The sequence below is a fragment of the Carex rostrata genome, chromosome 18 (genome assembly GCF_964058835.1).
Source record: "Carex rostrata chromosome 18, lpCarRost1.2, whole genome shotgun sequence".
Classification (NCBI taxonomy): Eukaryota; Viridiplantae; Streptophyta; class Magnoliopsida; order Poales; family Cyperaceae; genus Carex; species Carex rostrata.
In genome coordinates, this window is record NC_135935.1 from 9,197,518 (window position 1) to 9,219,242 (window position 21,725).

General features: G+C 33.3%; 1 protein-coding gene and 2 long non-coding RNA genes across 5 annotated transcripts in view; 2 read left to right on the forward strand and 1 right to left on the reverse strand.

Annotated features, from left to right (window-relative positions):
• Positions 1-19,647, reverse strand: part of LOC144569207 (uncharacterized) — a 40,568-nt gene extending 20,921 nt beyond the window's left edge. The window contains exon 1 of the long non-coding RNA XR_013516022.1: positions 19,573-19,647. This is a non-coding gene — a long non-coding RNA (uncharacterized LOC144569207). The remainder of the gene's footprint in view (positions 1-19,572) is intronic.
• On the forward strand, positions 8,811-10,269 carry LOC144569206 (uncharacterized). Its single transcript, XR_013516020.1, has 3 exons — positions 8,811-8,867; positions 9,018-9,112; positions 9,945-10,269. It is a non-coding gene; the product is annotated as an uncharacterized LOC144569206 (long non-coding RNA).
• Positions 14,893-21,018, forward strand: LOC144569205 (protein PELOTA 1-like). Of its 3 annotated transcripts, XM_078319429.1 has the most exons (16): positions 14,893-14,943; positions 15,211-15,293; positions 16,030-16,105; positions 16,412-16,486; positions 16,752-16,808; positions 17,141-17,186; positions 17,515-17,590; positions 18,099-18,183; positions 18,495-18,527; positions 18,970-19,038; positions 19,125-19,231; positions 19,620-19,692; positions 19,829-19,867; positions 19,997-20,091; positions 20,483-20,589; positions 20,887-21,015. In XM_078319429.1, exons 1-16 carry the CDS (start codon positions 14,893-14,895, stop codon positions 20,958-20,960), a joined length of 1,146 nt encoding a protein of 381 aa, XP_078175555.1. In that variant the 3' UTR covers positions 20,961-21,015. The 3 variants fall into 3 exon arrangements, with proteins under 3 accessions (XP_078175555.1, XP_078175553.1, XP_078175554.1); XM_078319427.1 differs by lacking the exon at positions 14,893-14,943 and having other exon boundaries at positions 15,213-15,293; XM_078319428.1 differs by lacking the exons at positions 14,893-14,943; positions 15,211-15,293 and having other exon boundaries at positions 16,034-16,105; positions 16,412-16,668; positions 20,887-21,018.
• Positions 21,019-21,725: the final 707 nt, after the last annotated feature.

Below are 21,725 nucleotides of genomic sequence, written 5' to 3' on the forward strand. Positions count from 1 at the left end.
TGGAGTGTTGCATTAGCGTCGTAAATGCTATATTATCTTGCCATATAGAGACATTACTAGAGTGCTCCAAACACCTTCAATTGGAGTGTTTTGTTAGGGTTGTAAATGCCGTATTATCTTGCTATATAGAGACATTACTAAAGTGCCACAAACACCATCAATTGGAGTGTTGTAGGAGGGTTGTAAATGCCCTATTATCTTGCCATGTAGAGACACTAGTAGAGTTTTCCAAACACCTTCAATTAGTGTGTTGTATTAGGGTTGTAAATGCCCTATTAACTTGCTATATAGAGTCACTCCTAGAGTGCTCCAAATACTTTCAATTGGAGTGTTATATTAGGGTTGTAAATTCCCTATTATATTGCCATATAAAGACACTACTAGAGGTCACCAAACATCTTTAATTAGAGTGTTGTATTAGGGTCGTAAATGTCATATTATCCTGCCAGATGGAGACATTACTAGAGTACTCTAGACACTATCAATTGGAGTGTAGTATTAGGGTTGTAAATGCCCTATTATCTTGCTATATGGAGACATTACTAGAGTACTCCATACACCATCAATAAGAGTGTTGTATGAGCATCATAAATGCCCTATTATCCTGCCATATGGAGACATTACTATAGTACTCCAGACACCATCAATTGGAGTGTTGTATTTGGGTCGTAAATGCCCTATTATCCTGGCATATGGACACATTACTAGAGTACTCCAGACACCATCAATTGGAGTGTTGTATTATGGTTGTAAATGCCATATTATCTTGCTATATGGAGACATTACTAGAGTGCTCCAAACACCTTCAATTGGAGTGTTGCATTAGGGCCGTAAATTCTATATTATCTTGCCATATAGAGATATTACTAGAGTGCTCGAAATACCATCAATTGGAGTGTTGCATTAGCGTTGTAAATGCCCTATTATCTTACCATCTGGAGACACTACTTGAGTGCTGCAAACACATTCAATTGGAGAGTTGTGTTAGAGTTCTAAATGCCCTATTATCTTGCCATCTGGAGACACTACTAGAGTGCTCCAAACACCATCAATTGGGTTGTTGCATTAGGATCGTAAATGCCCTATTATTTTGCCATATGGAGACATTACTAGTGTCCTCCAAACACTTTTAATTGGAGTGTTGCATTAGGATTGTAAATGCCCTATTATCTTGCCATATTGAGACTCTACTACAGTGCTCCAAACTCCTTCAATTGGAGTGTTGTATTAGGGTTGTAAATGCCCTATTATGTTGCCATATAGAGACGTTACTAGAGTGCTCCAAACTCCTTCAATTGGAGTTTTGTATTAGGGTTGTAAATGCCCTATTTGCTTGCCATATAGAGACATTACTAGAGTGCTCCAAATACCATCAATTGGAGTGTTGCATTAGGGTTGTAAAAGCCTTATTATCTTGCAATCTGGAGACACTACTTGAGTGCTCCAAACACCATCAATTGGAGTGTTGTATTAGGGTTGTAAATGCCCTATTATCTTGCCATCTAGAGACACTACTAGAGTAGTCCAAACACCTTCAATTAGTGTGTTGTATTAGGGTTGTAAATGCCCTATTAACTTGCTATATAGAGTCAGTACTAGAATTCTCCAAATACCTTCAATTTGAGTGTTATATTAAGGCTGTAAATGCCCTATTAGCTTGCCATATAAAGACACTACTAGTGGTCACCAAACACCTTCAATTAGAATCTTGTATTTAGGGTCGTAAATGCCCCATTATCCTATCATATGGAGACATTATTAGAGTACTCCAGACACCATATTTTGGAGTGTTGTATTAGGATTGTAAATGCCCTATTATCTTGCTATATGGAGACATTACTAGAGTGCTTGAAATACCTTCAATTGGAGTGTTGCATTAGGACTGTAAATGCTATATTATCTTGCCATATAGAGACATTACTAGAGTGCTCCAAATACCATCAATTGGAGTGTTGCATTAGCGTTTTAAATGCCCTATTATCTTGCCAGCCGGAGACACTACTTGAGTGCTGCAAACACATTCAATTGGAGAGTTGTATTAGAGTCCTAAATGCCCTATTATCTTGCCATCTGGAGATACTACTAGAGTGCTCCAAACACCATCAATTGGGCTGTTGCATTAGGGTCGTAAATGCTCTATTATTTTGCCATCTAAAGACACTACTAGAGGTCACCAAACACCTTCAATTGGAGTATTGTATTAGGATTGTAAATGCCCTATAATCTTTCCATATTGAGACTCTACTAGAGTGCTCTAAACTCCTTCAGTTGGAGTGTTGTATTAGGGTTGTAAATGCCCTATTATCTTGCCATATAGAGTAATTACTAGAGTGCTCCAAATACCTTCATTAGGAGTGTTGTATTAGGGTCGTAAATGCTTTATTATCTTGCCATATTGAGACATTACTTGAGTACTCCAAGCACCTTCAATTGGAGTGTTGTATTAGGGTTGTAAATGTCATATTATCTTGCCATCTAGAGACACTATTAGAGTGCTGCAAACACCTTCAATTAGTGTGTTGTATTAGGGTTGTAAATGTCCTATTAACTTGCTATATAGAGACACTATTATAGTGCTCCAAATACCTTAAATTGAAGTGTTGTATTGGGGTGGTAAATGCCCTATTACCTTGCCATCTAAAGATACTACTAGAGGTCACCAAATACCTTCAATTGGAGTGTTGTATTAGGGTCGTAAATGACCTATTTTCTTGCCATATGACAGTACTAGAGTCCTCCAAACACCTTTAATTGTGGTGTTGCATTATGATTGTAAATGCCCTATTATCTTTGGCGTCTACAACAATGTAGACATCAATCTCCAGGCATAATGGTGTAGATATTTGGTGGAAGGGAAGGAAGGAAACTTCAAATTTAGGGAAGAAATCTTGGGATACAACATTGTTGGCGGGTGTGTGGGTTCTTTGGAAGAAGAAAAACAGAAGAACCTTTTGGGGGAAATATAAGCCACGGATTATACTAATAAATGAGATTATGATGGATATCCACAACTGGGAACATTTTGCATAAGATGAGGGATAGTTGAATCCATAAAATATTATACTCTTTTAAAGTTTTTTTTTATTTAAAAAAAAAAAAAATCTTTAAGAGAGTATAATAATGTATAATTTCACAAATAGACAGATGTAATTAGTGCTATTGTAAATAACTTCTTTTTTTTATCAAATAAATATGTTCATCAGAAAAAAAAATTTGTGTAATTGTGATAAGTTCCAGTCGCATCAGTCTGCATTTGATCGTAAATCAACTCCAGAACAGTTTAAAATTGAAATAACTACATTCAATCCTATCTCGAGTTTGTATCATCTATTGTACCGGAGGGAGGCCAAAGAATTTGAGATTAATTTTCAGCCTAGCAAAAGAAATTAAATGTCTATTTAAATATAAGAAATTTGTTTTTGAGATTCATGCGACAGTTAAAAAATAATCTGAACTAATATTACATCCGGTACCATAGATATTCCGAATTTCGACACACAACCAAAATTAATTGAACACGACTTCAAACCCAAAATCATCCGAGCAGGTGGTCAAATTTTGAAACAATTAGAGCATCTCCATTGGTGAAAGACTTTGCAATTGCAAACAATTGAATTGCAATTTTAATTCATTTTAATTTCAATGACTCTACATCCATGAAATTAGATTTAATTTCATTTTGACCGCCAGCGATCTCTTTTTTTTCGGTTGACCTTTTACTTTTTCTCCGTAGCGTGATTTTCTGTTAAATCCAAATCTACGATCTCTCTCTCCTCTCCACGATGAACAACAGAAGCCCTCATCTCCCTCTCTCTCACTCTCTCTCTCTCACTCTCTCTCTCTTTCTCTCTGTCTCTCAATACATATAAAAGAACACAGAAAAATTTAATATGATAATTTAATATGAAGGCTATGTGAACAATCTTCTTAAATTATGTTACATAATTAACAATTAAAAAGTTAATAAGAGAAAGACTACTATGTATGTTGCTTTTCCACACTAATCACACCTCTAGCAATATCCTATCATATAAGAAAAGAAGAAAATGTTTGATCTAGTATTACATTCACAAATCACAATACCTCCTATGCAAACTGCTAGCTAGTGAACAAACAAAAATGTATTGGACAGGTGCATCAAAAAGTCTTTGCATCTGATAACGTATACGCCAACTGGTACATTATATGTTCTTGTACCAGTATTGGCATCGGTTGTACTGGTACAATTCATATTGCTGCAAATAAAATGTAGATCTCTGAAAAGGCATAATCAGCTTCACTGACACTCTCTTTCATTTATGATCCTTGTTGTATCCTCCGTGTTGGAACTTGAGCTGCTGGTCTTGATATCGCCCTTACCGTGGCTTCTCCATAGAACTGCATATAAAAATCTGAGATGGAAGCCTTTACAATGATATTCTTTTAACATAAGTTGCAAATTCAGTTGAAAATTCAAGAATAAATTAAGTCAAGGTTATTAGTTGGTATGTTAATGTTAATGCCTTTATAATGATAACCTTACCTGGTAATGTTAATTAAGTCAAGGTTATTAGTTAGGATTTGGGCATCAGAATTATTAGTGCCAACTGACACTATGTAGCAAGTTCTATTTACTTTGATATACCAATATCAGGAGGTTTCTAAACTATTTTCACCAGAATGAACGTTACCATAGCAATGCACATGTCCGGTATGTTTGTGAGCTTGTTATCCCTCAAAACCATCTCCTGTTGAAAGGGCAAAAAGGGGAAATAAAATATGTGGTCTGGAAATACTTCTCAGGTTCAACAGCATACTGGTATACTAGTACCCCCGAGTAATGTGACAACGAGCAAAACTCAATTAGGTCAGGGAAATAATCTTTTAACTTTATCTTCTTGTTGGTTCTTAATTGAGGATTTTTTTTTTCAATATTTGTTCAATATTTGTTCTGGATTGTGTTTTACTGAAACATGTATAATCTGACCAGAATAACATAATATAAAACTCTGAAGCTTGCCCATCAAACTAATTGCTGGCCAGAAGCATACAAGATAAAATTCTCTAACTTACCATTTTGTCTGGTACAGATACTGACATACATCAGGTATAAACAAATACATATTGGTTAATCATTACCATACATATAAATGGCAATAAAAGCAATATCGCTTATAAGATATCAGCAAAAAGAAAGGGGTGAAAAAGAAAAGTACTAAACTTTTGAGGGGCATAAACGAAAAGCTAAGTATCCTACTCACCTCTAGACCAGTGATTGCATTCCACTGTGTGAGGGGCTCGATAGCTTGATCGTGAGCAAATTCTGACGCAGCGACAGCTTTTTAAGATGGGACAGGAGAGAGATGCACTCGTCGAGCTTGGTCAGACGGTTAGCGGTGAGATCGATCTCTTCCAGGATTTTAGGTAGGTTGATGTCAGCCAGATTGTGCAACTGGCAGCTCGTCAGGTGTAGAAACCGCGACTCGTCGGTCGGATTGGTTTCCATTTCTGATCGGAGGAACGGGGACGGGAAAGGGGAGAAGGGGAGAGGAAATTTTGAGCGATGACTGGCAGCTCAAGTTAGCGACGAGCAGCGCAAGAGATATCGCGATTTGAAGATTTTGAGCGAAATGAAAGGGCCGATGAAAGCTTGCAAATTTTGAAAGCTTGCAAATTTGAGAGAACCTCTGTATCGGTGAAATTAGAAATGAAATTGCGGAGCGGTGCCAGGTCAGCATTTGCAATTGATTTTGCAAGGCGTTGTAGATGCTCTTATATGTCACCTAAACCATCCATATACCAACCATATGCAATCCGAGTGATTTGAAAAAATAATCCGAACCCAACTTGATTTCAGCAGGATATAGTTATTCTCCCATGTGAAGATATTGACATATAATTAAACATATATTTTGCTACCTATGAGAAAATTTAGCAATATACAAAAGCAAGTCTAGTATGTGTTTGGTTAAGATCTATGATTCAACATATTTGTTAGACATGTAGCTTGTATTTTAGATAAATGATATCGACGATCATATATTAATATAATATTGTATGTATTAATCAATGAAATGAATGATAATTAAAGGAGATAGAACAAAACATATTTCACAAAAATTCCTTTTCACACATGATCTCCAAAAGAATATATTATTAATATTCAGCAAATTTGTTCAAGTGAAAAATCCAGCAGATTTATTCACTAAGGCCCTCCCTATTGCAATATTCGAAAAGCTAGTTCGTAATATTGGAGTTCGCCGAATTAAAGATCTTGACTGATGCTGTCATGAGGGGGAGTTAATACGTACTATATTTTCCTTAACCATGGTTTTTCCCACTGGGTTTTCCTGGTAAGACTGTAGTTGCGTATTTAGAAGAATATTGTATTTTTTTTTCATTCACTAGGTTTTTATCTCATAGGGTTTTTCCTAGTAAGGTTTTAATGAGGCATATTCTTATGTAATTGACATCCAAGGGGGAGTGTTATGAATAAAATATTAATATGGATGTCCATAACTCCCAACATTCATTCTCCACTACCCCACTACTATTGAAATTCATATCCCACAACTATTGAAATTAATTTTCTCATTTATTATTGTAATTAATTTAGATGATTTTTCATTCACAATTTTTGGCATATAAATAGATTATTTGTAATCTTGTATTGTATACACATGAGAAATGTATGAATAAAGAGATTGTCATCTTTTCCTCTCTATCTTGTTTATTCTTCTTTATGCTTGTTTATCTTTATTTTATAACAAATATATATTTATTTTATTATTTTAAGACCTTTTTTAACACTTGTACTTCCAACGTTTGTTGAAAGGACGATCGAAATCATTGTTTTTGTTTTTTGTTTTGATGAGGATTTATTATTAAATAGTTCGAGTTTATATTAGTAAATAATGAATTCCTATATCCATATATCTTCTTTTAGCACATTGATAACTTTTCTCATGAAGTTAATTTTGTTCTTTACGCAGTTCCTAGTTTTTTTTTTTTTTTAATTAAGGTGAAGAGAAAAAATAGCCTCTTTAAAATAGTGATGAAATTAAGCTTAATTCAAAAGACAAATTAACATTTGGAAATCATTTCACAATACAATCAATAAAAATAATGTTTCTTAACTACTTATCTGCTAATGCAAACCACATGCGTGTCAAAAAACTTTTTGCATTTCCATCACAATATATATGACAAGGGCCCTCGTCCATTATATAACTGTCATATTTCGATTGATAATTACTTATTTAGAATAATTAAAGCTAAACATTAATTATTTATACTATGTCTAAAATTAGTAAATGACAAATAGTTTCCGAACCCATATTAAGACATTGGAGAAAACTATGATTAAATTTACTAATCGACTACGTACCGTGGTTTATTTTTTAATCATTGAAAAACATGAACCTTTTGGAACTACAAAACTTGGGACTCTTAATAAATATTTCAGGTGATAAATTTTTTTCTGAGAAAATATTGATAAAATTGGCGAATTTAAATCCAAGCAGTATTTAAATAACTTTTTTTTCTCCATTTTTAATTTGTGAAATGAAACTACAGTCAAAATAACTAGGACTCTAAAATTTTGTTCATTTGCATGCATTTTTCGAACATTATTGAATTTGATCCAATTATTGAATAAATCATATCTCAAGTGCTTATCTTTTGATCAGTTAAAGATTAGTAGGTCAACTAAAGTTGATTGAGATGTTGGACTAGCCAATATTTCAACTAATTAAATTAAATTACGATGTTTCCATATCAGCAACATTAAAACAAATTAATATATACATCTCATTAATTACAGTTCCGACGACCAAAACTGGAACAACTGACTTGTTCATAATTTATTTTTGTTATTTGGCAGGACCAGTTCCGTGATTACTTATTCATGGAAGCACACAGACGGGATTTAAGAAAAATAATTAACAACAAATCACGGATTATCTTTGCAAATGCAACATCTGCTTACAAGTTAGTCTTCTTGTTTACATATATATATATTGTTTCTTGAACTATGATTATTTGTGGAACTACTATATATTTTGAGGAATTCAAACTGCATGTCAAAAGGTTTTTTGGCCTTCCAAGAAGATAATAGGGAATGGCCAAATCTACCATTAAAGCTATAATTTTCATTTGTTTAATTGAATTGACTAACTTTAGTGCAAAGTAACTATATGGGTTTCAAATTAACAATGCAGTTGTTAATTAGTATCAAATGCTTGCAACTTGTAATGTCTTAGACTACATATATGATACTTATTTTAATCTTGATTGAGAATTTATATTGAGTATATATGGATAGCAATTGTTGCCTTAAATTCTTAGAATAACTTGTTCTTATTTTTCTCTTTCTTTTTCTTAATATCTTTTGTTCTTTCTTCTAGAATTGTTTATGGAATAAAAAAAAAAAAAACCTAAAATACTGCTAATGATTTTCATTTAGATTTCCTATAAAAGTTTGCCACCAGTAAGAGAGTTTAATGCTAATGATTGCATGCATAGGATGCATGCAGTTGTTAACATCATCACTTGATTTACAATTTGACTACCTGCCTGCCTTGTTTATTAATTATTTTAATGTACTCTGCAACAAAACAGGCACATATAGTTTGAAGGATGTGCTACAGTCTCCAAATGTAATGAATCTAATAAAAGATACAAAGGAAACCCAAGAGGTACTATATATACTTGTTTAATTTAAAAAAAAAAGGCAAACACACACTTTTAGTTTTTAATTAACTTGATTAAAATTTGTATTTTAATTTTGAAACATGCATGCATGCTGACAATATTCTTTTTCTTCGGTTATAATATTTGGTTTGTCAATTACAGATTCAAGCCTTGAAGGATTTACTATGCTCTCGAATGTAAGAACTGTTTTCCTTTAACCGTGACAAAGTCTCTTCTCCTGTCAATATATATATATATATATAATTATTGGTACCAAAAAATCCTCATGCTTTTTTTTTTTTTTTTTTTTTTCCCTATGTGTTCTTCTATTGCATATATGATTATAGGATTCTTCACGTGCCTGTTATGGGCCTAGGCACGTTGAGTTTGCTAATGATAGGATGGCAATCGAGACACTTTTAATGACTGAGAATCTTTTTCGGTATTACATTCGATCTTTTCTATATATTTAATTATAGAATTTTGTATTTTTGTTGGGCGCGCGATGTGATAATCTTGTTTTACCATGCATCATTAATTGACCTCCAATTTCTAAGGCAAAAAACGATTATTGTGTCAGCACATGCTATGTATGATATGTGATATTTTATGAGTAGGATCTAAGGTGTTCTAGATCTATCATCAAGGACTTGATGAGCATAGCTAGCTTGCAAATTTTTTGGATTAATTTCAAACAACGAATTCAAATTATTATATTGAAACTGATATACTTCACAAATAACGTGTTTACATGTGAAATTTATAAACTTTCAAAATACTTTAATATAAAGTCAAGCGGTAAGAAAAAAAATATAAATTAATTTAATACATTAAATTTTCATCATCTTTTGACTGCTTGACTATATATTAGATTAATTAAAAAAATTTATAAATTTAACATGCATGTAAACTTATTATTCGTAAAGTAGATTAGCTTCAACGGTTTTGGATTCGTCGTTTGAAGCCAATCCGGTAGTTTTTTGAATGAGCTCACGAAGGGGCTTGGTGAGCTTAAGAACACCTTAGTTCTACTCTTCTTTTATTATGCAAAAACAAAACAAAAATTTCATTAATATTTTTGAAAACTTGTTTTTGCAACCAGATATACCATTTGGTTATAGGATCTACATGTAAATTCTTACTGCTGAAAACATTAGAATTAATCCTACCGTGTCATTTTCATCAATAAATTCATTTTCTATTCTTGTAAATAATAAAAGTTATTTATTTGTTTTGTAATTGTTAATCAACTTATTGATTCATTTCTGTTATAGAGGCTTATTATATCTCCTATATGGAGGTTGACGCAGACGATGATTGCGAGATTAACTCTGAGGAGTAGACTGTGCTGTGATATGGTGACAGGAAAAATGGTAAATACTGGTAAGGATATGATTCAAACAAACCACAATTATCGGGTCTTCTACTATCACAACAACATGGTTGCTCTACTGCCAAATTCAAAATAGTTTCTTTCCAAACAGAAGGGTCTCAAGACATATTGAAGGTTGTTAATTAGCAGAATTTTGGAAATATGTAAACCGTCGTAGCCTACATTGTTTAAGTATATATATATAGCTAGGTATATGAGTGCAGTTATATATAAAGCTCTATTGCAAATTTGCAATTCATGAACCAATAAACCTCCTTAAGATTTTGCTTATTTGATAGATTATCTGGTCATGCTGTTTAATTATTAGAGAGATTAAATATTGGACATGACATCTGAAATTAATGGTTTGGATGACTTAAACTCGGATAAATTAAAACTGTTCATGCACTGATCTATATTTAGATTATTGTTTTTGTTATCATATATGTTGCTAATTAATCCCGTATATATATACATGCACGAACCAAATTTCCTTTAGATCGATTATGGTTATTTGAGAACGAATTCATTCGTCATGCATGTCCAGTACACTAATTAAGAAAGGAGAACTTAATTATTTAATTATGATATATATAGCTTCTACAATATATATAATTTAAATTTAGTTTACAGCTAGCGGAGTATACAATTGGGAGCACCTAGCTATCCCCCGTAACAATCTCTCATTTCATCCCTCAGTCATTAACTACTTGAATAACTACTAACTATCTAGGATACCACTTAATACTATTTGGGACCACCTAATATTTGAAATATTTTACAACTGATGCGTGCAAGTATTCATCTATATATAATACATCAAATATTAATATATAACACATCAAGTATTTATTCCTAAGATATCAAGTATTTAAAAAATAGCTGGACACGTTTTTTAGAGGTGGGTTTTTTTGTCTCCGTTCAATCTAATCAATATTTTTGACGATCGGTGAGGAATTTTGCAAATCTAAAACCACGAATGTTTTCTACATAATTTTATTTTTCAAATGAGATCCATGATGTTATACTTTCGAGTTATCCGTTGCACAAGTATTCATCCTCATCGAGAAAATATTCATCATCGTCGTGCAAGTGCAAATATAAAAATTGGACACATCACTCATCCATCTTTTACAAGTTTTTAGAGGTGGTTTTTTTCTCCGTTCAATCTAACTAATATTTATGACGATCTGTGAGGAATTTTACAAATCTAAAACCACGAATATTTTCTATACAATTTTATCTTTCAAATGAGATCCATGATGACATACTTTCGATTTGTCTGTTGCACAAATATTCATATCTCGTCAAGTAAGTATTCATTCCTCATCGAGAAAGTATTCATTATCGTCGTGCAAGTGTAAATACAAAAATTGGACACATCACTCATCCATTTTTTACACATTTTTAGAGATGATTTTTTCTTCTCCGTTCAATCTAACCAATATTTCTGACGATCTGTGAGGAATTTTGCAAATCTAAAACCACGAACGTTTTCTACACAATTTTATCTTTCAAATGAGATCCATGATAACATACTTTTGAGTTGTCTGTTGCACAAGTATTAATATCTTGTTATGCAAGTATTCATATCTAAGATATCAAGTATTCATTCACACACGTTGAGTATTCACATCTATGACATCAAGTATTCATTCATATACCTCTATTTTATTTTTCAAAATTTGGTTTTATATCATTTATTTAGTACGCAGTGACATAATTCACAATTAATAAATTTTTATTCTTTGCAAATAACTCGCTACTTTATGAGGAATGAGAATATAGACATGAAAGGGATTAATTGCATCCACATATACAAAACTATTTTGATACGGTTGACAGTGATGGATCTGACCCAGTAAAAGCGTGCTCTAGTATTCATTCATACACGTTGAAGTATTAATTCCCGACAGAGGCGTTCTTGATTGAGATAGAGTGACGGATGATCTCCAGCAGAATGTTCACTAGAGCGAGAGTAGCAGGCATAGATGAATAAAAAACAGAGGTGGAGGTGTAAGAGGGATGGAGCTTATCGTATTTACCATTTTGAGGTAGGAGAGGGTGGGAGGTGGGAGAGGGAGGAAGCTTATTGATGGAAACAAGGAGGCGAAGATGGAGGTGGGAGAGGGAGGTAGAGGCGGAGGTGAGGTGGGGGAGGTGGAGGTGGGAGAGGGAGGTGGGAAAGGTGGAGGTGGAAGAGAAAGGCGGAGTCGGAGGTGGGAGAGGGAGGTGGAAGGCGGAGGTGGGAGAGGCGGAGGTAGGAGAGGGAGGTGGAGGCGAAGGTGGGAGAAGAAGATGGAGGTGGAAGAGGAAGATGGAGGTGGAAGAAAAATGGAGAAAGAGGAAAGAAATAAAGGTTGTTAGAAATGGTAGTTAGTTAAAATAGAAAGTTAGTTAGTTGGGAGATGAAATGGGGGATGGATAGGTGGGAGAAATTATAATTACCCTTTTATGATATGCCACACTTTTGTATAATTTAAAGTTTTTTTTTTCTAGAACCTCAGTCAAGTAATATGAAATATATTAACTATATTATATATTTTCAAAGTTCCAAGACATCTTAGATAAGTTTAGTGTGCATATACAAATTTATCTTCATAAAAAAATTGTCAAAATTTAAAATTCAACTTTTCTTCATTAGATATTTTTTTGCGACAAAATCTGAATATAGATATATATAGTTGATATCATAATTAAATATTGCCATATTATTGTTGATTTCTAATCTTTTGATTTTGACTAATATATATGTTTCAGTTTTTACTAAACATGTTACATAAATATCAGATTGGACCAAACAAAACAAACACACACACACACACACACACACATAGAGGTTGGCTAATATCAAATCGATTATTTCTGAGGGCCCATGTCGTTTTTTAATTTTCAAAGTTCAAAAGGTCGATCCAAACCGTTAGATGTGATCTCTATATTGAAATGTGCTTGGAAAATTGTTGATAACAATTTGATGATGTGATGATTCTTTATTTTTAAGTACCGGTGATATCAAATAATAGCTCGATTCGAATCTAATATCAAATATCATACAACAATTCAATATCGACATATAATATGATATCAAAAAATATAAATAAAAAGTGTTATCATGTGTATGTATAGGATATATATATACACACATATTATAAGAGAAATATATATTCACACACACGTTCCAATTTATATTCTTCTTTGTTTCCAATTTATATTATTATTCTTCTTCTTCTTCTTCTTCTTTGTTTTCAATTTAGAATATATACACACATACATTGATATATTATATATTGAAAATTAAATATATTCTAAATTGCCCACACCAATATGTATAGAAACAAAGAAAGAGAAATAAGGATATATAAAAAAAATTGATTTCCATTGTGATTCATATAAAAACGAAGAAGAAATAAGGAAACAAAGAAATAAGAAAATGAAAAGTGGAGTCTTCTCAATTGAAGAAGAGAAATATGGAAACAAAGAAATAAGGAAACATATAAATATATCTAAATTTCAAAATTTGTTCAATTTTAATTATAATTTATAACGTATTGATACGGGCTATATGAGGTAGCAGGCTGTATGCTAAAATGGGGTTGAACTGGGCTCGTCCTGCTATAGGTCACAGGGCGAGAGATGATCAACTCAGAGAGATCGAGGGATGATCTCGGATCCCGAACTCGAAGGTCAATAGATTACCTCAGGGATAAGGGAATGGACCTCGGAGATATCGTACTCTGTCCTATCTGATATCTCGGAGTATGAATATAAGAGAGCAGGTGTGTAAGAGAATAGGGGTGTCAGAAAGTAACGGTGTACCTCTGCGTTCGCCCTTTTCCTGTGAAAGAGATGGCCTTATATAGTATTTTCTACGTACCGCCTTCCCTCTGCCAGGGTAAGGCAGAACGTGAATCAGTTATAAGGCCACTTATGATCGTGTGATCGTGGCTGTTAGGAAGGCGAGGTCAGTAACCGTCGTGGCTGCCAGTTATAAGTGGTTATTGATTCAAGGGAGACTTTGGGGCTTTATCCCCCGAGGCGTAGGCTGTCTAAGCCGTTTATTGGGCCGGCTTATTATGGGCCTCAATCGTGGACTTTGCATTGCATCCCGGGTTGGCCTCGCAGAACGAGGTCCTAATCCCGGCCTTGTTCATGGCCCAGATTGAAGCTACATGGGCCGCGGAACATGGCCCTATCACGTATCGTATGGCAGCACATGTGGTGAATATGTTTTTAACTAAATTTAGACTTCTATACATAAAATATATCAATTTAATCAAAAGAAGACAAATTATGTAATTAGAGGGCTGAGATCAAATCCGAAGTTTCATCTTTCAATCGTAGCCGTTGGCAAATCGGACACCCAACGTGCTTAATAATATAATGGAGATATATTAAATTTCAGCTTGCTTCTATATTTGTAATTTCGAAATTAAGTATCATTATTTTGCACCCATTCATTACGGTTTTCAGCTTGCTTCTATATTTGTAATTATTAAATTAAATATCGTTATTTTGTAATTTTAGTTTTAATTAAATTATATAATCAAACAAGAATAGTTTATACTTTGATTTAACATTAAGTCATAATTAACCAAACAAAAATAACTTGTGTGATCTTAATTTGGTGTGAACAATTTATGTCACTGTAATTTTAACAAGGGCTAATATATAAGGTAAGCTAAAATCGTCCATTTATTTTGGGCTCTTGTCCCTGTTCCCAGAATAGGAAAGGAATATCATGTCACAGGATATACAATTAAAGGGTCCCTGGAAGCTAACATGAAGACCGCTACTAGTCTCCATTGTTATCTTTCAGACGAGAGGAATTAAGCTCCAAAATATCTCTAGCCATGCAGCTAATATGGAAGAATTTCGTACCTGATGGACCCGGTACTGTCAAGGTTTTTCTCTTTGTTGCTCTCTCTCTCTCTCTCAATTTCTCTGGCTGTAAAAGATTTGGAAATAATTCTATGCATCATGCATGTACTAATTAAAAGTAAATAGGGAGACGAAATGTGGTCGGTGTCTAATTTTTATGAAAAAAAATGTCAAAAGGCTAAGCAGAAGCTAGACTACCATAATTTTTGCTTAACTTAAAAATAAAGCCTAATCAGTTATGTGATCAGGCACCCAGTTACTAAATTTTATAATTTTCTTCTTTCTATCAGCTTAAGCCAGTAGAAGATGATGATATGTGGCATGCTTATAACCTCATCTGTCCAGGAGACACAGTTGAAGCCACAACTGTTCGGTACGATATATAATTTATTTTTATGATGAGTTACAATTTGGTAAAAGAGGAATCTTAACTTAATTAGTTGTGAATTTTTGTTTCAATAATGACATAGAAAGCTTCAGGAACATGCAGTCTTTGCCGAGGATTATTAGCATGTTGGCCAATATCTTGGTCCAACTGTTGAATGCTAGTTTATACGAACAGAATTGTCTTACAAATTGATCTTATATATGTTGCTCAACAGCTTAATTATGGCTTTGATTGCTATTAATGCTTCAATATCCATATGACCAAACTGAAAAGAGAAAAAGCCAAAATGGTACAACTGATACCTGCACATAATCGCTGAAATTTCAGCATGTCGGCGTTAGTTTAACCGGAAGGTGATGTTTTGAGAATATGTAGAAAAAAAAAAAATAGAAACACCAACAATTTTAACTGTATGAGGTGATACGGTTGTTTGCAAACATAATGGGAGCCTGGAAGGGGTAAACTTGATCAACAACAATACTTTTCCACTGACCAGAATGTTTTTCCTATTTAAAACTGGGAACCTTTTTGCAAGTACCAAAATCATATTAATTACCACTATCCTTAAATTGAAAAAGGTCTAGTAATATTTCTGGTATTTGCAAATACCAGAACAAAGGAAACAAAAAAAAGGTGGTTTACTGTTTCCTCAAATGAGGATGGATTGGGTTTTCTGGGATAAGCTCTTGATATAGGAAGAACCTTTTTTTCTGTATGGCAGAAAGGTGGTTAGGGACATGGGTTCAGGTGGAAGAGATGCAGAGCGAGTAAGGATGATGCTAGAAATCAGAGTTGAGGTAAAATTTATTCCAGGGTACTTAAATCTCAGATTTTGTTGTGGGTACAATAGCTGTACCAGTTAGTCACCAACTTCGTCTCAGATTTTATGAACTTCTGTAGTAGTTTTTTATAAAGCATGGGTTGATCATTTAATTGGTCAGGTCCAGGCTCACTCTTCTTGACTTGTTGTCAGGCCGGGGGACCAAATTACTTGATTATGCCTACTCAACCATTTTCTAGCCCTGGTTTTTGTTCACAACTCAAAGTTATGACTTGTATTTTTCCTTTTTTTATGTTTGGTTTTGTCATCTCTTATGAAATAGGCTGTAGATTATTATAAAGAGGGCTCGGTCTTGCGTGTACGTGGCAAGAACTTTACACAGAATGAGCATGTCAAGGTTGGTTAGTCATGTTTTTAGACATCATATGGTTACTGATTTCCAACATGAAACAGGGATCAGCATGCATGGCTTGCACCACCATACAAGTTTGTGAATTGCTTGAACTGATTTTCTTTTCTATTCTACCTTTTTTTCTTGGCTTGCGTTTTTTGTTCCACACGCCTGAAGGAAGATTGATGGTACTGTTGGCTCTGTAAGGTTCTAATAGAACAATTTTAGAAAGTTTAATTTTTGTATCGATTTTGTCTTTTGTTTGATGTAGATTGGGCAATTCCATACTTTGGAGCTTGAGCTACACAGACCTTTCGTAATTAGCAAGGTAAGAGCATAATTAGTTCCAGATTTTCTTAAATAATTTAAGAAAAAGAAGTGGTTACTAGTAGAACTAATTTTTAATATTAATTTACTGTAAGATCATATGATTAGCTTGATCTTACTATATGTATTATTTTGTGTAAAGTCTTATTTAATTAAGAAACAAGGTCACAAAAAAAAAAGAAATTCTCGGTTAGTGCATGTGTGTCTGTGGGATTGATTTTGTTCATAACATATTCTGGTGCTTTATATATTTATTCCTTTGTGTGATACATTCCTATTAGGTGCAGCAATTCCTTTTGAGAAACTTTATTTTTTCTTTTGTAATTTTGTTAGAAAATTTGGGATTCCATTGCACGTGATATTCTCCATGAAGCATGTGGTATGATCAACTAATACTTTTAATTATTTGATAAGCATTCCCTTTGTCCAATTTGTGTTTTACCTGTGGTGTGCACAGATGAATCAGTGTCTATCGAGGATTTAATATGAAACCTTTGCCGTTCCACCCACCCTCCTCCTCAAAAAAAGAAATGAAAAAAAAGACATTATTATATGAAATTAACCCCGTAGTATTATGTGTTCTGGGTCCTACAAATGGTACTGTAGAACTGAATACCTCTCCTAAATAATAGAATGTGACTCGTTGTATTTTTCATACTTCTTTTCTTGTTTGATGTTTATTTTATGTATTTGTCTAATTTAATTAGATCATGCTGCTAGTGTTGATCTCTCTGTTATTCTGATGCAAGAAGGCCTTGCACAGCTCTTCATGGTTGGTCGGAGGTAATCTGTATGTTCTGTTGTCAGTATATATATATGGTCCTTAATCCTTATTCCAAACTGGTAGTTTGCAATGAGTAAGGTGAAATACATTGATATCCCCAAAATGAAACAAAGAGTTGTATAGCTAAGATCACTAACTGGTTATTTGGTAAACTAAAATGACTAATTAGCTGTCAATTTAATAAGTTTGTCATATAATTCAACCCATTAAACCTTCTTTGGTCGTCCAAAGTTACTTTTCTTATAAATGGAACGTCTCTCCTAATTCCTTGTTATTCTTAATTTTGAGCCTATTCCTTCAATTCAGTAAACTTTTTAAAGGCATTGCTTGTCATTCTAATCATTTATTTCATGAGAATACTTACTGCCCAGCTTATTCAAAATGGTGCCTTATGCATACGCCAATAATTATGGCATTTTCTGAAAAATAATAAGTTGTGTTTTATCCCTCTTTCACGAAAGGCCCAACATGGTACTATTCTGACGATCTTGTAATGTACTTGAACAGCATTACAACAGCAAGGTCACGCATAGAAACATCCATTCCTAGGAACAGTAGGAAACATGGCCCTGCAATTTCTGGTTACGAATCGGTATGTTACAATTCGCGCCACTCCATTCATGGATCTGTTACTATCATTTCTGTACCAGAACTGTGCTGATATTGTATGTATTGTTACTGGGAGTGACCTTTTGTCAGTGCTGGTACTGTTGAAGTTGTAAACCTGTACGCATTTAATAGTAATAGTTTATTCTTTGAATTCTTGTCAATACGAAAATCAGCAGAGGTTCCGATGGAATTAACTTAAATACCAACTGGTAAAAATAAAAAGAAAAATGTCGACAACTGTTCAATATCTCCACACTTGATTTGATGTTTGATTTTATATCTTCTCTATTGTAGGCTCTCAAGAAATTCTTTGAGAATGTTCTTCAGGTTAGTTCAAGGAAAACTGAGAAAATTTCAGGGATTCCCTTCATTACTCATAATATCTTGTAGATGTTATACCCATACAAAGTTTGAAACATCACAGACCACCCTGTTAAAATGCAAGAGATGGCCTCATTGACTTGCCTCCTTTACATTGTTTTTTAACCAAATTGTATCATTTTTTAAGCAACCCAATTTTGTTTTCAAAGTTACGAACAAACTTTTTTTACGGAGCAAGCGATGAAGGAGGCTTTAGTTGGGGTTTTTATATAAGTATGAGAAGAGGGTTTTGGTTGATATTTTTATGATTTGAAGAGCACTGTGACTGACATTTTTTTTTCATGGAAACCAAAGATTTTTGTAGAAGTACGTTTTTGTAAAAATAAATTCATTAGCAAAAAGGTATTTTTCGATGCGATTTTGACTGGGAATTTCTTGTATTTCTTAGGCATTGTTAATGCACATTGATTTCAGCATCATACGGTGTGTTGTGATTGCAAGCCCTGGTTTCACTAAGGTTAGATTTTATTTCTTCACACTTAAATTTACAGCATCTTGTTTGCAGCTTTTATGAATTCATAATTTATTTTTGTTATTTGACAGGACCAGTTCCGTGATTACTTGTTAATGGAAGCACAAAGGCAGGATTTAAAGACAATAATTAAGAACAAATCACGGATCATCGTTGCACATGCAACGTCTGGTTACACGTTAGTCTTCTTGTTTACATGTTGGTCGTTGAACTATGATTATTTGCAGAACTGCTATTTTGAGGAATTCAAACTGTCAAAAGGTTTTTTCATTTGTTTATATGGGTTTCAAACAATGCGGTTGTTAGTATCAAATGCTTGCAACTTGTTATGTCTTAAACTACATATATGACACTTATTTTAATCTTGATTGAGAATTAATATTGAGTATGAAAAACAATCTAAAATACTGCTAATGATTTCCATTTAGATGCCCTATAAAAGTTTGCCACACAGTAATAAAGAAAGCTTAATGCTAATGATTGCATAGGATCGATGCAGTTAATTTACAATTTGACTACCTGCCCTGTTTATTAATTCTTTTAATACATACTCTGCAACAATACAGGCACAGTTTAAAAGATGTGCTACAGTCTCCAAATGTAATGAACCTAATAAAAGATACTAAGGCAGCCAAAGAGGTATACTTGTTTAAAAAATGCAAACACGCACTTCTATACTGTATGAGTTTTATTTTGCTTGATCATAATTTGTATTTTAATTTTGAAACATGCTGACATTTTTTTTCCTTCGGTTAAATTTGATTCTTAATTACAGGTTCGAGCCTTGAAGGACTTCTTTACTATGCTTTCACAAGTAAGAACTGTTTTCCTTTCTTTTTAACCGGGGCAAAGTCTCTTCTCCTGTCAATATAATTATTGGTACCAAAAAATCCTCATGCTTTTTTTTTTCCTATGTGTTCTTCTATTGTATATATAATTATAGGATTCTTCACGTGCCTGTTATGGGCCTAGGCACGTTGAATTTGCTAATGAAAGGTTGGCAGTCGAGACTCTTCTAATAACGGAGAATATTTTCCGGTATTACATTCTTTTCTATATTTAATTACAGAAATTTGTACTTTTTTTGGGGGATGTGATAGTCTTGTTTTACCACCACAAATTGACCTCCAATTTCTAAGGCTGAAAAATATTATCGTGTGTCAGCACTTGATATGATATGTAATATTTTAGAGTAGATAGGGAATTCTTAAGCTCATTAAGAGATCGACTTGATGAGCATATATAATAGCCTACAAATTTATGGGATTGATTTCAAGGGACTTGATGAACGGTAACTCAGTTCTACTCTTCTTTTATTTTGCAACCATACCTTTTGGTTATATATAGCTAGGATCTACATGTAAATTCTTACTGAAAACAATAGAATTAATTAATCCTACCGTGTCATTTTCATCAACTTTGTATACAGTAATTCTGATGTAGGCGAGAGGCAAAGGTATGTGCGTTTGGTGGAGTCTGTGAAAGATTCGGGTGGAAGTGTGCACATTTTCTCTTCTTTGCACATCTCTGGAGAGCGTAAGTGTTATATATACATTTATATATGTTTTACCTTGCCAACTTAATTAAACTGAGGTTAACTAGCTAGCTAGCTAGGTAACTTATAATTTATTGCTTCATATATAACATAGAGATAGCTAGCATTGATATCGATCGTAACCTTCTATGTCATGCATGCTACTACTTGTTTGGCATTCCATTATGCCAAAACTTGAATTACTTACAAATAGGGAAAGTTGTCGTGCCTGAGCTTTTGTCCAATAAATTTAAGTTTCATATTTCTTATTAAATTATCGGTTTTTATTTTTTTTTCAGAGCTGGAACAATTAACTGGAATTGCAGCTCTACTACGGTTTCCTTTGCCAGAATTAGATGATTTAGAGATGTAATCATTTGATGAAAATACCTTTCTCTCTTTTTTTTTTATTTTTTTATTTTGTTGTTGTTATGTGTTATATTAGTTTTTTTTTTTTTCTTCTTCTGAAGAGTGACAATGAATTCATCATGAAATCCTGAAGTACTTTTGACAACTTATTGATATGAAAAGAATTAATATAAGCAATTTCAACAAGCATATTACCTGTGCACTGCTCCGATTGTAGAAAACAGGAAGTGATACTTGAAAATAATCAATTTTAACCTCTGGCTAAGACAGTAATTAAACAAGACGAAACAATATCTGGTAAAATTTCCTTTTAAAGTAACTAAACAACACGAAAGCAATATCTCTTAAAATTTAAAAATCAAGTATAAAGAAGTTTGATAAACTTAAACTTGGTTGTGTGACGGACTTAATAAAAAAAACAAGTCAATTAATATTTCATTTAAAAATTACTTCCATATAGCATCCGCGAAGGTACACCGACAGTATCCCTCTTGAATAATGTTCTATTCTTGTAGTGATATCCATGCTTTATAGAACTCGTACATGTCTTTCAATTTTCCAAAAAGCACTACATTACTTAATTGACACATTATCGTGTTGAAATTTTTATTAATAGGAAATTAAATAAATAAATATCGATAATGAGGAAGAGATTGGCGGAAATTCGACATATAGAAAAACGTGATAGTTCATAACGTCCAATAGATGTTATAGAGAATCACGACCTGCTTAGTGAAAAAGATTAACCCCAACTAAACAACAGAAAAAA

Coding starts and splice junctions, on each gene's coding strand:
- LOC144569205 (XM_078319429.1), top strand. CDS start 14,893: ATGCAGCTAATATGGAAGAATTTCGTACCTGATGGACCCGGTACTGTC. Junction 17,187..17,514: donor TATTCTCCATGAAGCATGTG/GTATGATCAACT, acceptor TAATTTAATTAG/ATCATGCTGCTAGTGTTGAT. Junction 19,868..19,996: donor TCTTTACTATGCTTTCACAA/GTAAGAACTGTT, acceptor ATATAATTATAG/GATTCTTCACGTGCCTGTTA.